Here is a 14,678-nt window from a genome sequence, read left to right as displayed (position 1 = left end):
GTAATTGTCAATAACATTGGCTACATGGACCTACTAATTTTATAAAGTCCGTTTACATAACTGTCAAAATACAATTAGATACCACTAGCAAAGATTTCCTCAAACCTACATATTTTGGTTTCTGGATAATATTTGTTAAGTCATTTATGAAGCAGCAGGTTGATTCATAATCTGTGAAGATTTGTTTACCTGCACAATTGGTTATTTACCAAATATCCTGCAATTAATTTTTTTGTGAAAAGAAGAGAGATAGCAAAGAGTAGTAAAGGCCACAACAGCAGCTGTACACTGAACAATCCTTTTGTTTATTCATTTTTTTGTGTTTAATTTCATAATGTCTGTTGGACGGGGTTTTTCTTTTTTCATTTTTTAATTTTAACTTAAAATTTTGACACACTTATAAAAGACAGCATCTGCATAGAGTTGTCATCTTAAAGATCCAAGGAGGAATAGGAGAGAGAGAGAGAGAGAGAGATAGGGAGAGAGAGAGATAGGGAGAGAGAGAGAGAGAGAGAGAGGAGGAAGGTAGATACTGGCACGTCACACTAACTAAACTGAACAGCAAACAGCAGTACGAGAGAGGGAGAAAGAGGGAGAGATAGGTTGTTTCTCTCTTTTTTACAATACAGTACACACACATACACACACAGAAAAAAAGGGACACAAGGTGCAATTCCCGTCAAAGTTGCAGTAGTCGATTCAACTCCTTCACTCCGTCCTTTCTGTTGATCTAATTGTGTTTTTTTTCTGCCCTGCGTTCACACTCATCCCGACAGGAAAAGACTGCAGGAGGCAGACCTGTCAGGAGCCCGGCAGACCTGTCAGGAGCAGCAGGACCTGGAGAAACCTGGCTGTTGTCTCGGTCACCAAATCTACCATCAGCATTCGGGGTGCTTCAAGATCTCTGCATGGTTGAGCCCTTTACTTAGTATTGCACAGACATTTTTTTTTGGACATGAAAAAAAACACCTGTCAGCCTTTCCCCCAGAACCATAGTGCATCCTTAGAAGAGCACTTTGGGTTTCCCCGGGCAGAGACCGTCTTCATCTGATATGTCAGTCGTGCTACTGTCGAAACGATCAAAATCTACAAGACCTAAAGACACACGTCACACAGTGTGCCTTATATCCATTAAATTGTTCAAACTTGACGTTTCAGATGTGGTCAAATTCATCTGTCACATAGAGCAAGAGTATCTGGCATCTGGAAGCTAGAGGTGGTGACCTGGACCACTGCAGTTTGCGATTCGGCTGGGGACAGCAATAATGGAGGGAAGCACGATTCTCAGAGCCGGACTCTCCGCGTCTCTCTGAGCGTATTGGTTAAAACAAACTGCTTTTTAAATTGAAGCCAGAATTGGCTGTGGACGAAGTGCTTTTAACATGGAAACTACAAGTGATGGTCAAGAGGCGCAGCCTGTCCAAGATGAGAGTGGGTGTCAGGGCGAAGAAATTGGTCAACCTTTACAACTTTGGCAGGAACAATTTAAGTAGTTTTATACATAGACATGCAGGTATTTTTTCTCTCTTTAAATTATTTACAGTAATTACAAGACAAAGATCCAGTTCAGTTTGACTAAATTGCGAGCATTCAATATTCAATATTTCTACTATTATTTTGATAACACAACTCCTCAGATTTCCATTGTTACAATTATAGAATTCATTATTTCTCATTGTTTTATTATCAATTAACCGTTATGTCAAAATTCCCCAGTCTGCAAATATCAGTGCACTTTCTTTTCTGATTCAATGAAATATTCATTTATTCAGAACAGGGTACCTTTAGCTGGTAATATTTATAAAGGTCATTTATGTGAAATCCCAGTGCCTCTTTATGACATACCAAGTCCTCCTCCATAAGCTAACACTGGACCATGGAAACACTGTCACCAAAGCATGGTGGGAAATAGCAACTGACAGAATGACAAACTTAAGAAGAATAAATCTGAAAATATCTGAGGTTGATGAGAATCCCACTCAAACCCAACAGCGTGGTTTGTATTAAAGAAACACAGCTGTCAGAATTGCTCAAAGTAACTAAGATATTGCATGTGACAAACATAAATGTGGTTTTGGTCGCAGTGGTATGAGAACCAGTGAAGGTCTTAATACTGCAACCAACGTCTGTTGGTGGTTTAATGAGACTCTCAACGTCCTCTCTCGGCAAAACCATTCTGCACTGACCAGTCTCAAAGCCACACAGGTCAGACAGTTACACAAATGCTTTCTCTATGTGCATCAGGCAAGTGACATCAAGGCGTCTGAGGGTCCAGCTGATGAACTGATGAAGAACAGTTTGTTTAAAGGCAATAAATAAATAAATAGATAAATAAATAAATAGACAAATTAAATAAATAAATAAAAATGGAGTAATCTTTCATCCAGGTCAGTGCCCAGGTTTGTTGTAGATGTTGTCTGAGTGTGTTTCCAGCACAGAGAAAGCAGTGTGAGTGGTAGGACCATGGCGAAGTGGCATAATAAAAAGATCACTTTAAATAAAACGACATTAAATGAAAGAAAGTATATCGTCAATAAGAAACATCTCATCATTGTCACTGACTGAGGACAGCGGTGACGGAAAAATTCTGATAAAAAGTTTAAAGGAGAAAAAAAACCTGTTGGCTGGTAGCATGATGTGATAAAGAGGAGAGGGGTGTATTATAGGATCATTCTGCTGGACTTTGGGGTTGGCCACACCCATTCCAAACTGCCTTCTCTTTATTTTCGCTGTGGGTTCCTCTGACAGAGCACACATGCAGAAGCATAATGCTTTGGCTTTTAGTCGTATTACTTTTTTATCGTTTTAATTTTTCTCAACACAAAACTGGAACTCAGTAGCCACATAGCACAGACCTGCAGATCCCAGGAGTAGTTCCACACGTGTGTGTGGTGTGGGGAGGGTTTCTGACAGACCCACCCATACACAAGGGTGCACTCTGATATGCTCATGCTCAAACGTACACTCACACACACACACAAACAAACAGCTTTTTTGTAAATTGGGGTGTGGGGTGGGGTGGGTGGGGGTCTGTGGGGGTTGGGGGGGGGTGCATGGTGCATGAGTTCCACAAGTTAAAGCCTCAGCACACAATCCACAATAAAAGAATAAAAGAATAGTCACAAAGAAACGCACATCACAAGCAGGATGAGTGGAGGATCCAGCGAAGGGGGGGGGGGGGGTGGTGTTGTTGGGGTGGGGTTGTGTAGCACTGCAGTCTAGAGGCCGCAGCAACCCTGGGGGACACCCCCACAGGAGCGACTGCTTCGGCAGGAGGTCCGCAGGAGATCGGCTGGAGGCGAGGACACGCCCAGTGGTGAAGAACCACAGTAATGACCACGTCCCTCACCCCTGACCCCACCAAGAGACGGAGGATAGATAAAAAACGGCAAAAAGCCGGAATGGAGCGTAGCGTCTACAGGTGTGGTGATGGAGGACGGTGAGGTTTTTTTTTTTTTCCTTTTTTATTTTTTTTTACTGTAAAGTGCACACATGACCAAGAGCAGTAAATCACCATGCAAACCAACGAAGCCAACGTTGCATGCTTTAAGGAAGAAGCACTCTCCAGCCAACACTCCTGGCTAAAACACAACAACAACACACACATTAACCCCATCGGCACCGTACATGTGGGTGATTGGACACTAAATACACGGGAGCTTCAAAGAAAACATGCTGGTCATCACTGGAATGAACCGAGGGCCGTAGTCCAGGCCCTCTGGATTAGCCACTGTAAAACATACTCAAGTATAATACACAAATGTTGCATCGCCAGTTCTGTCTCCTGCTCAGGGTAGTTGGTCATGTTTCGAAGGGAGGGCTTCTAGTTCAGATTCTGTGGGATGCTGGGAAATGAAGTTCTCATCTACAAATATGTGAATGTGTTTCAATGCCGCCACGCTTTTCTTATTTCTAATAGTTGAGAATGCAGACACATACAGGCAGAAGTCAGGGAACTATTGCACATGTGGTATATGGCATGAGTGAGGGGTTTCTACTTCCATGACCTCCCAATGACCCTAGAACTATCCGGAATAAAACATAGAAGGGTCTCACTCTAGAGCAATAAGCAGAGCTGAATTTTGGTTTTGAATTTAAGCCCTTGCATAAAAGACATCCACATACCTAATCACACTAGTTCATCTTGTTAAAAATAAACACCAACATTGTGCAACTCAAGGCTGTTCTGGAGGTTTGATCTAATCCCCCACTCTTAAACTTTGAACTGAAATGCAAACCTTATATTCTCAGCTTCTGACTATTTTCTATCAGTTGGTTTAGCAAATTATAACAAACTAAAATTCTAAATGTACTATACTAAAATACTAAATATTGAATAAGTAAAATGGTTATTATTATTTCTATTATTATTTTTACTGCACACTGATAATCAGCAACAGTTATATTCTAAACATGTATTTTCTATGTATACCTATTTTTAAAGCTTCACTTTATTTATAGCATATATTGGAATTTATCCTCACAGTCTATAAACTGGGATCCAGAACCACACAGTCCCATGTGCTTGACTGGCGTCATGGTCTTCAGAATGCGTCCCCAACTCCACAACCTCAGCAACCTCAGCCCCTCGCCTCAGTTAGTAGCACCAAAGTTCGCCAGCTTCCTCTGGACAGAATCATGCCGTAATCTCCGGCACCGCCTCCACCTACAACCTTCACTCAGCACTCATTCTGCACTACCTCATCACACAGATAATCTGCCTTAATCCCTCTGTGTTAGACTTTGTAAAGAAAAATAAAAAGTACTTGGAGTCACATATACAAACTCCAATGTTTTATACTTGTGTATATAAAACAAACACACACACACACACACACACACACACACACACACACACACACACACACACACACACACACACACACACACATACATACATATATGTGTGTGTATGTGTATATGTAACTATTTAAAATAGCCAAAGGAAAGACCTTCAAAGAACGAGACACGCAAACAAAAAAAATGGAACCAAATAGCTCAGAGAGACAATATTAGGCTAGTCATTGTTTCAAGTTTTTAAATTCCTCAGAAATATTTTCTTCTTGTACTTTAAAAAGGAAAGAACAGCAGTGACGACTAAAGTGTGCCTATCTCGATTCTCTCGTGGATTGCAGTTGATTCGCTAGAGTCTAATTCAGAAAGCAGGATTCTCTCTCTATCAAAACTGCATAGTTCAACTGCTTCCAAATATCTCTACCAACAAATCGCTCCAAACAGAGCATCCAAAACGTCTCAAATGCTGTAGTTAATCTAAGACTTCTGTTTTAGGAGTGTTAGTGTTAGGAGTGTTAGTGTTAGGCGTGTTAGGAGACACACTCTGGCCACTGCACTACAATGTGGACAGTTGGCACCATCAGTGTGGTGAATGGACGTATTCATAATGCTTGTGTGCTTCTTAGCGCTTGGATCTTTATTATTTTTTTTCATTTTTTTGTCCAAAACGATGCTGTCAAGACTGATATGAAGCTTATGAGAATTGCAGTGCTTAGAAGCTTTCACTTCATTGTCTTTGAATTCATTCGCTGATAAAAGTGAATGACAATGACATCCACCTATGAGCAGTCCCTCAGAACTCGAAGACCCTCCCAACGAAACCTGACAATTACAGCTAATGCACCATCTACTCATATCTTTTTCGGTCTATAGCAAAGTGCACTAAATGCTGTAGTGCCATAGTAAAACCATGCTCCATTGAAACGCAGTCTTATTAGCGGTTGCTGGCACTGCCCTGGAGACCCCCATAAAATGAAATAAATGTTTAAAAATAAAGAAAAAATGTAGGTTGTATTTCTTTACAGGTAGTTAACCCATGTGCTGTTTAATACATTTACATGTACAATTTGTAAATAGAATGTTTATTGTGTATTTGAACCCTCTCTTTTTGAATATGTTTTAATCAGCTATTATGTAACATCTGGGTTTTTTGTTTATTTTTTATTTTTTTATTTTAATTTTTTTTACCTTTGATTTTTAGATCCTACACAACCCCTTTAAAGAGGAGTTTCCTTATCTCATATTGATTGTAGTGGTTATATTTCTCTCAGATATGCTTCTCTCTTGGTCTGCGTGGAGATGAGTCTACATGCCAAATGTTCCTCCGATACTGGACGCCAGGACCACTCCCAAGATTACACAACAGATGATGATCATGATCTTCTTCTGCAAAGAGAAAAGCACACATTTACAGTGAAGGTGTCTTACGTTCAGGGATTTAAGTTTGTCCATTTCACGCACAGTTTGCTGGTTCTGGTTTTACATGTGTGTATGTCTACTGTTGTCATTTGTGTCCTTGTAAATCAAACGGTGAGCCGATGTCCTTGTAAACACCGAGGGACCAGTTACACTGCTCCACGGTCCCTGTGCTGACTGCATATGCTTTGAGAATTCGCTGCTGTTGTTTGTGATAAATATGTACGTTTGCAAATGCAAACCGACGCGTGTCACTGCAACCCTGACTCCTCCGTCTAGAGCCATGCGCAGGTCTTCATGAGTGGGGGATGAGTAAGTACAAACTGGAAGAGGAAACATCCCTTTGACCTGGAAGCAGAGCTGCTATTGGCTGACGTGGGAGAGTGCAGGAGGACGTAGAACAAACGGGTGTTGTGGGTTTACCTTGCGTGCTTGGCTCTGGTACTTCACGGCCTTCTTGGTGTCTGACACTGCTCTTTCTACATAATCCACCGAGTGCTCCACGTTGTACTCGATTCTGTCAATCATCTCTCCCTGGCAAAGACAAGAATATCACACTGTTAAAATCTCACAGCTACATAGATACATATAAAGACACACACACACACACACACACACACACACACACACACACACACACACACACACACACACACACACACACACACAAATACATACACTCACACACATACACACACACACACACACAAATACATACACTCACACACATACACACACACACACACACACACACAAATACATACACTCACACACACACACACACACACACACACACACACACACACACACACACACACACACACACACACACACACACACACAAATACCTACACTCACACACATACACACACACACACACACACGCACACACACACACACATACACTCACACACACACACACACACACACACACACACACACACACACACACACACACACACACAAATACATACACTCACACACACACACACACACACACACACACACACACACACACACACACACACACACACACACACACACACACACACACACACACACAAATACATACACTCACACACAATTTCCATTACTATACTCCTAAACATTATGCATGTGATTATGCGGTAGGCTGCACACAACTCGATTTACCATATCTAACCTTATCTTATGCCTGGCTCTTAAGACAATAATTCAGTCACAGTCACATTTGCAGGATCTCCCTTTTTTCTAAATGTTGGCCAGTCAAGAAATATCTGTAGTCCAAGTTTGTCTTATTTACTTTGGCGGCTGACACATAGGAGAAGGTTCTACCCATATCTTTGCATCCTGAAAGCTGTATGCTGAAATCATCAAAAATGTGCAACGATCTGTGTCAAACTACTAAGTGAATGAACTGAAACTTGCTTATGTAGTTTCTGGTGCTGAACAGAGTACTGTTGTCTACATAATTAGACAAAAGTAGGCTATGTGGCACAACTAATGTCAAGCAACACCATCCATCTTGAAGCAAAGAGTCAGTTTCTTCAATTTATATATATAAAATAGCTTTTTGACATAACTAATTACGTACAGCTAAATATATCACCTGAGGCAAGTGTGTGATAATTTCATTATGAATGAAGTAGATATAAGCTCCCTTTACCTGTCAGCCGCCCGCTACCTGAGCAGAATGTGAACCCCTGAAATGAAATAGCTGACCCATGACCTTTGGAATGTTATGTAGAAAATTGTGGAAATGTGATTTTTCAGTAAACTCTTGCTTTATGCACATATTTACACATATAAAGTTTTTTCATGTCTTTATTTACTTGCTAATTCTCTCTCTCTCTCTCTCTCTCACACACACACACACACACACACAAAGAAAAGATACACCATGGTCTAATATAGAAACCACATTCTCTTATTTCCCTATATCCCGTTGGCATTTCCAACTTAAGCACACCTGGGACTGCACCGGATAGAGGGATTTCTGCTGCTCTTTCTCTCTCCCCCCCCGGCAATAACAGAGCAAACGAATATTCAGGCACTGCCTGTAGGACAACCTGTCGAAGACCTTGTTTTTCAAAAACAAATTCTGCGTTTAGTCTGGGGCTTCAGTGTGTACCGTCTGGTCCTGAGGTAGCCAGACAAAGTCAGGGCAGCAGCGAGCGCTAATGCAAGCGCTAAAGGGAACTGACCATCCCAATACCATGTCTGTTACTGGACCTGAAGCTGTTAGCCGTGTCCGAGTTTGTTCTGAATTCAGAAATTTATGTTGAACTTTCAGATTTGGTCAGGGGTTGGCTGAAAGTGAAATTAGTTTGGTTTTGTGAAGCATATTTAGAATTTAGCTGGCTAAGTAAAACAACATATATATTTTTTATGATTTATTGCATTGAACATATAAAATTAAAAAAACTTATACATTCAGATTTTTCTGAACAAACTAGGCTAATATGAAATTTATTAGGTGGGAATAAATTTGAGCATCAGCTTTGTAGCAACAGCTACAGACTTTAGTAATGATTTTCATATATTCCTCTGAAATGGAAAATCCAAAGATTTTCAGCCTGTAGATCTCACTTGCCTATGTATACTAAGCATCCTGAATTGTGCAGTAATTCTGTAACTTTCACATCCAGTGTGACGTGAAGGTTCAGCTCCAGCATGACGTCATTCCACAACACGAACAATGACAAAAAAGGAGGCGGTGTGTATTTGATCACAAGATACAGAAACAAATCTCCATTAAGAAAATTACCTGGGTTATATCATAGGGATATATCAACAGAGCCTGGGTATTATCAATAGAGATGTCTTTGCTAGTTATTCTTTGAAAGAATTTTGCTCCACACCCACTGAGAATAACCATATGCTGAAGCAACATGAGTCACGGGGGTGTCCGACTGTAACCACAGACTGGAACGGAGTGGAAGCTGAGTCCTGATGCCTGTACAAGGAGATTGTAGTGATGTTCACCGTGGAAGACGTCACGTTACCTGGCTCTCCACCAGCATGGCCATATCCACGAACATGTCGTGCAGCTCACGGATGCTGTTCTCCAGCTTGATGATCTCGGTGTGTCTGGTCTCGATCTCATTCAGGGCCTGCTTGGTCATCTGGGAGTCCATCTTGATCTGCAGTTGGGGAGGAAGCAGCAAAATTAAAACTGAAGGGGCAGGTTGAACACCGCAACAATTTTACCTGGACAGCAGACAAACGAACCTTCCCCAGGAAAGACCTCCACCTGATTTAGGTGTATTCCATTCTTTATAGAAGCACAAGTAATGTGCTGAAGATGTTAAACGTCAAAAGATTCACCAGGGAGCTACGCCTCAGGTGATCAGAGACGGTTGTGGGTTTTGTATAAGAACGGACCTTTGAGAAGGTGGGAATTTCAGAACATGGTGTGTTGAGTTGGAGCAACGGTTCTGTTGGGGCTCACTGGAGTCCATTTGACTTACATCATCGGTGAACACAGCGAGCTTCCCGCTCTCCAACATGTCCTCCAGTTCCTCGTTAGTGGTTGTTCTTCCAGCTGAATCGCGTTAGACACACAATAATGTTTATTAAACATTTATACTAATAAATCAATAATCAATAATACGTGACTATACAGCTTATATATAGATCTATATCTATATATCTATATCTATATGTGACTATAATGTTTAGGTTCCGAGATTCTTAATCTTAATGACTAAATAGTGTGTGTGTGTGTGTGTGTGTGTGTGTGTGTGTGTGTGTGTGTGTGTGTGTGTGTGTGTGTGTGTGTGTGTGTGTGTGTGTGTGTGTGACTCACTGATCTCCAGTTGTCTCTGTATGCGATCCTTGCAGCGGTCCCTGTATTTGGACTGCGTGGTGTTGTACTCAGTCATCACTTCCACAAACTTGCGTGACAGCGTGGAGTGCTTCATGGAGGACAGGAGAAGGTTACAAAGCTGACACACTAACACATGTGTCCTAACCTCGTGGAGAGTGTCCTAGCCTGGTGGAGTGTGTCCTAGCCTGGTGGAGAGTGTCCTAGCCTGTTGGAGAGTGTCCTAGCCTGGTGGAGTGCATTCTAGCCTTGTGAAGTGTGTCCTAGCTTTTGAATTTCAGTCCTCATATTGAATGAGGTCACTTAAACCAAGTGCATGAGGCCCAGCCTACTGCCATGGCACAAACTGCATGGTAATTACACTGCCACACCAGCAGGGGGGGATCATTAATTTGTGAGACTTACCAAAAAAACAATGCCCTTTCAATATGGTATGCCACCAGTTTTTAATGTTGAAGGCTTATGTCTTATGTTTGCATGTAGTCAGTCATCATTACAAAGTCTATCACTAGCAAGTCTTAAGGCTAGATTTTCAACAAGCAGCTTTTCACAGCAGATTAGTGAAAAAATCAGATAATATTATTTTATATAATAATAATAATGTTGCAAATTGCAAAGGAAAGTGTAGGCCTATTTCTGAAGAATATATATATAAATGCTACAAGTTTACAACATAATATAGCAAGAACATCATGTCATCTTGTGTCAGGTCACTCCTAAAATCACTCCTGCCCTCTTCAAGTGCAATAAAGACGTATTGTTTTGTATGACTATTAAAAGTTACATTTGATTCATTATTATGTATTCTTGCAATAATGCGATCATTTATTTTGTTTACAGAAACCTGTTAATAACATCCACTCTTTAAATTCTTTATATGCTTTACAATTATTTACATTGTATAGATTCTATGAATTTCCATACTGCTTCACCTGTTTCTTTTTTAACACACACGTTTCACACTGACTCACCTGTGTCTTGCGGATTCGCAGGTCTGCCGATGATCTGTTCATTACCTCCTCCTGTTCGATACTTTGCTCGATTGCTGAGGAGAGTAAATCAGGCTAATTACAGCAAGCGGATGAGAGAAAACACTGAAAACACCTCCACTTATCTCATTTATCCTCTTATTTCCCCATCTCCATAGAGACAGTCTGGGCCTCGCCATATGACACTAACATGTCTCCAGTCAGAACAATAAAAAGTATCCAAAATAACAATGAAAAGATGGTTAGACGTAAATGAACAGGATATATCATGAAGTCTAGGATCCAAGGTTATTTATAGGCACCCAGATATGATTTGGTTGTCAGGTATGAGAAGATCTGCTTTTGTCAAAGTGTGGCTCCCGCTGGGGTTTAGGGAGCCTATTCTGGAGGCCATCGTCTTTAGTCTGTCTTCATAAGTGTGCCAAAATTAGCCTCAGTGAGGGCCAAGAGAAACAGCCTTTCTTCATTTAGGGAACTTCTATATTCTTTGGATGATTGATTGCCAAGTATTAATTTACTATCATAAATCTTAGTGACTAATTTCTCATCATATATTTATGACACAGAGTACAATGTCATGTTGTATCTACAATTGTTGGAATAAAACAGATCCATTTTTTAACTGTGTCATTCCAAAAATACCATTGTACGTCCATAAAAAAAAAAAAAAAAAAAACCCAAATCTGTGCGAGTCGATCCTAATCCATCAACCGTCCCCACTCCAGCTCATACTCCCTCGCCAGCGCTGACTCCAACAGTGGCACGTTCACAATCTTCCATGACGCAACGCGGAGGTAACGACCCCCTCCGAGTCGGAGGCAGGAAAAAAAAAAAAAAAAACCCCGAATGAAGAATGCAACTCAGCAGTGTACGCGGGTTTCCTGGGGAATTTCAGAGGTACGAGCACTTCAAAAGGAGATTAGTGCAGAGCTCCGTCTAGCTCAGCACTGGAAGCGTCGCTGTGTCCCGCCCGTCCTGAATGGATGGTCATGTCAGGATGTTTTTTGGGTGCCCTTAGACTAAACAGTCATTTATTTTCAAATGTCCGTTTAACCACATTACTGATGCAAAATGCAGCAATTAATTACAGGTCATTCATCCGTCTATCCAAACTAGTCGTACAAACACACAATATTTTTATTTACAAGATTGCAGAAGTGCAATATAGGACCATTAGTACTACCTCTACACCACTGTACCACTGTGCTGTAGTACTACAATGGAATCATTACTGCATGCTCTCTAGATTATTAGTCTAGTGGTTTTGTTTGGTGTGCTATTTATGTATCTGGTATCTGAGATGTGAAGGGCTGGTGTAGTTAAATATGGTGCAGCATCTACAGTGCTGGTTGCTGGTGGAGGCGTTCACTCTGTTGGGTGTGGGTGGAGGTGTTCACTCTGTGGGGTGTGGGTGGAGGTGTTCACTCTGTGGAGTGTGGGTGGAGGTGTTCACTCTGTGGGGTGTTGGTGGAGGTGTTCACTCTGTGGGGTGTGGGTGGAGGTGTTCAATCTGTGGGGTGTGGGTGGATGTGCTCACTCTGTGGGGTGTGGGTGGAGGTGTTCACTCTGTGGGGTGTGGGTGGAGGTGTTCACTCTGTGGAGTGTGCGTGGAGGTGTTCACTCTGTGGGGTGTTGGTGGAGGTGTTCACTCTGTGGGGTGTGGGTGGAGGTGTTCAATCTGTGGGGTGTGGGTGGAGGTGTTCACTCTGTGGGGTGTTGGTGGAGGTGTTCACTCTGCGGGGTGTGGGTGGATGTGTTCACTCTGTGTGGTGTGGGTGGAGGTGTTCACTCTGTGGGGTGTTGGTGGAGGTGTTCACTCTGCGGGGTGTGGGTGGAGGTGTTCACTCTGTGTGGTGTGGGTGGAGGTGTTCACTCTGTGGGGTGTTGGTAGAGGTGTTCACTCTGTGGGGTGTGGGTGGAGGTGTTCACTCTGGTGCGCTCATCTGAGGAATCATGACTCAGCTCAATTATGCAATGACACTGAAGGAGGGTCCTGGAATGCACATTTGAACTAAGCCGTAGTGAGCCCTGACTACATATCAATAACGCTCTTGGGTGGTTTAAGAGGTATTGATTGGAGCAGTTTTGAGCTGGGCAGTCTACAGCAGGCAGGGGGCTGACTGGCTTAGTTTCCTTCTTAAAGGGAATTTGGGTTTACATCAAAACTCTAAAATATGTTTGATACCACTGAGATGACATATTTATTTATGAACTGCTGGTTATAAATGCAAACATGAACATTTAACAAACTCTGTTTTAATGCCTAAAGGATACTACGGCGTTGAGACAAATTTTCATCAGGCATGTTTAATAAACCCTTGCTCTGTCTCTCTAATGACTCGTTCTCGGTTTATCCTGCTACCTGAAGGCTTGACTGTACGTACCACGTTCACTGTGGATGGTGCTGATGGACACGTACATTTGTTTAGCATGTGTAAAGTAGCTCCAGGCATGCTGCACATACAAGCCTATCATAGTTTAGACCTTTGTCACCAGCTGTTCAGAGGAAATGGGTTAGCTCTTGCCAATTCTTGTGAATTGAAAACTGATCCTCTCTCTCTCTCTCTCTCTCTCTCTCTATATATATATATATATATATATATATATATAGAGAGATAGATAGATAGATAGATAGATAGATAGATAGATGGATAGATAGATAGATAGATAGATAGATAGATAGATAGATAGATAGATAGATAGATAGATAGATAGATAGATAGATAGATAGATAGATAAATGTTTAATAATAATTTAGGAATATTAGGAACATTTCAGATTGATTAATGATTCCTCAAAGAATCATGTTCTACTGTTTAGGACGCATCCTGAATACTGACATGTGATATCTATAATGACTTCAGTAAGACTGTGGTGAGACTGGAAATAAACTGAAATGATGTTTCTGTGATGGTAATGTTATGGAAATAAACTGAAATGACATGTCAGTACTGAGACGGCTAAAGAAATGAGCAGCATCTCAGAGGAGGTTGACAGTTCGTGGACTCTCAGAGACTCATTACCTTTTAATTTTAAGCGCACTTTATTGGCTGTCTTCTTGATGTCAGCTGTGAGATCCTCCAGCTCCTGCTTGGTCTCTGATAAGAGAGAAAGACACAGAGAGAGAGACAGAAAGAGAGAGAGAAGCAGTATAGCAGAGGCAGACAGAAAGACACAGACAGAAATATCAGTATGCAGTTTACTGCATTATTTAAAGAGGTGACCCAGGCCAACATTTCTGAGAACATATTTTATTTATTGTTCAACATATTTATTACTGTGTATGTTGTGTAATATTAAGTGTGCTGTGATATGTGGAAAATGCATTAATTACTTTTTACCTGCTGTAATATTTATGAACAACACCAAACCAACACGCTGCATGAAATTAGCCCCAATACGGCGGGGCACTCAGTACAGGAGGAGCTCGGCACTGGAGCACACCCAAAAGTGCAGAATTGTAATGCGCCTGGCACTGCTGGCCCTATTAACATTACAGCACTGCTTCCCCCTGGCCTTGCTCCTAGGACGTTTTTAATCACATCTGACCAATAAACCACTGAGGAAAAGTCAACGCTGATGGAGTAAAAAACACTTTTAATGAACATGATAACCACGTGCATTGTGGGTAAAGGTCTTCCTGCGGTTCTCATTGCGGACGGGGCAGCTATTAT

The 14,678-nt window shown here is 41.5% G+C and overlaps 1 protein-coding gene across 1 annotated transcript in view; it reads right to left on the bottom strand.

The window, feature by feature from the left end:
• Nucleotides 1–3,420: 3,420 nt before the first annotated feature.
• Nucleotides 3,421–14,678, bottom strand: part of stx1b (syntaxin 1B) — a 43,768-nt gene continuing 32,510 nt past the window's right edge. The window contains exons 4-10 of the mRNA XM_077008258.1: nt 14,028–14,102; nt 10,987–11,060; nt 9,998–10,106; nt 9,660–9,733; nt 9,195–9,332; nt 6,634–6,744; nt 3,421–6,180 (exon numbers count right to left, since the gene is read on the bottom strand). Of these exons, the coding sequence (XP_076864373.1) occupies nt 6,100–6,180; nt 6,634–6,744; nt 9,195–9,332; nt 9,660–9,733; nt 9,998–10,106; nt 10,987–11,060; nt 14,028–14,102 (662 nt within the window). The 3' untranslated portion in view covers nt 3,421–6,099. The remainder of the gene's footprint in view (nt 6,181–6,633; nt 6,745–9,194; nt 9,333–9,659; nt 9,734–9,997; nt 10,107–10,986; nt 11,061–14,027; nt 14,103–14,678) is intronic.

The sequence above is a fragment of the Brachyhypopomus gauderio genome, chromosome 6, assembly GCF_052324685.1.
Source record: "Brachyhypopomus gauderio isolate BG-103 chromosome 6, BGAUD_0.2, whole genome shotgun sequence".
Classification (NCBI taxonomy): Eukaryota; Metazoa; Chordata; class Actinopteri; order Gymnotiformes; family Hypopomidae; genus Brachyhypopomus; species Brachyhypopomus gauderio.
Note: the sequence above shows the minus strand (reverse complement) of the source record. Positions and strands in the feature narration are given on the sequence as shown.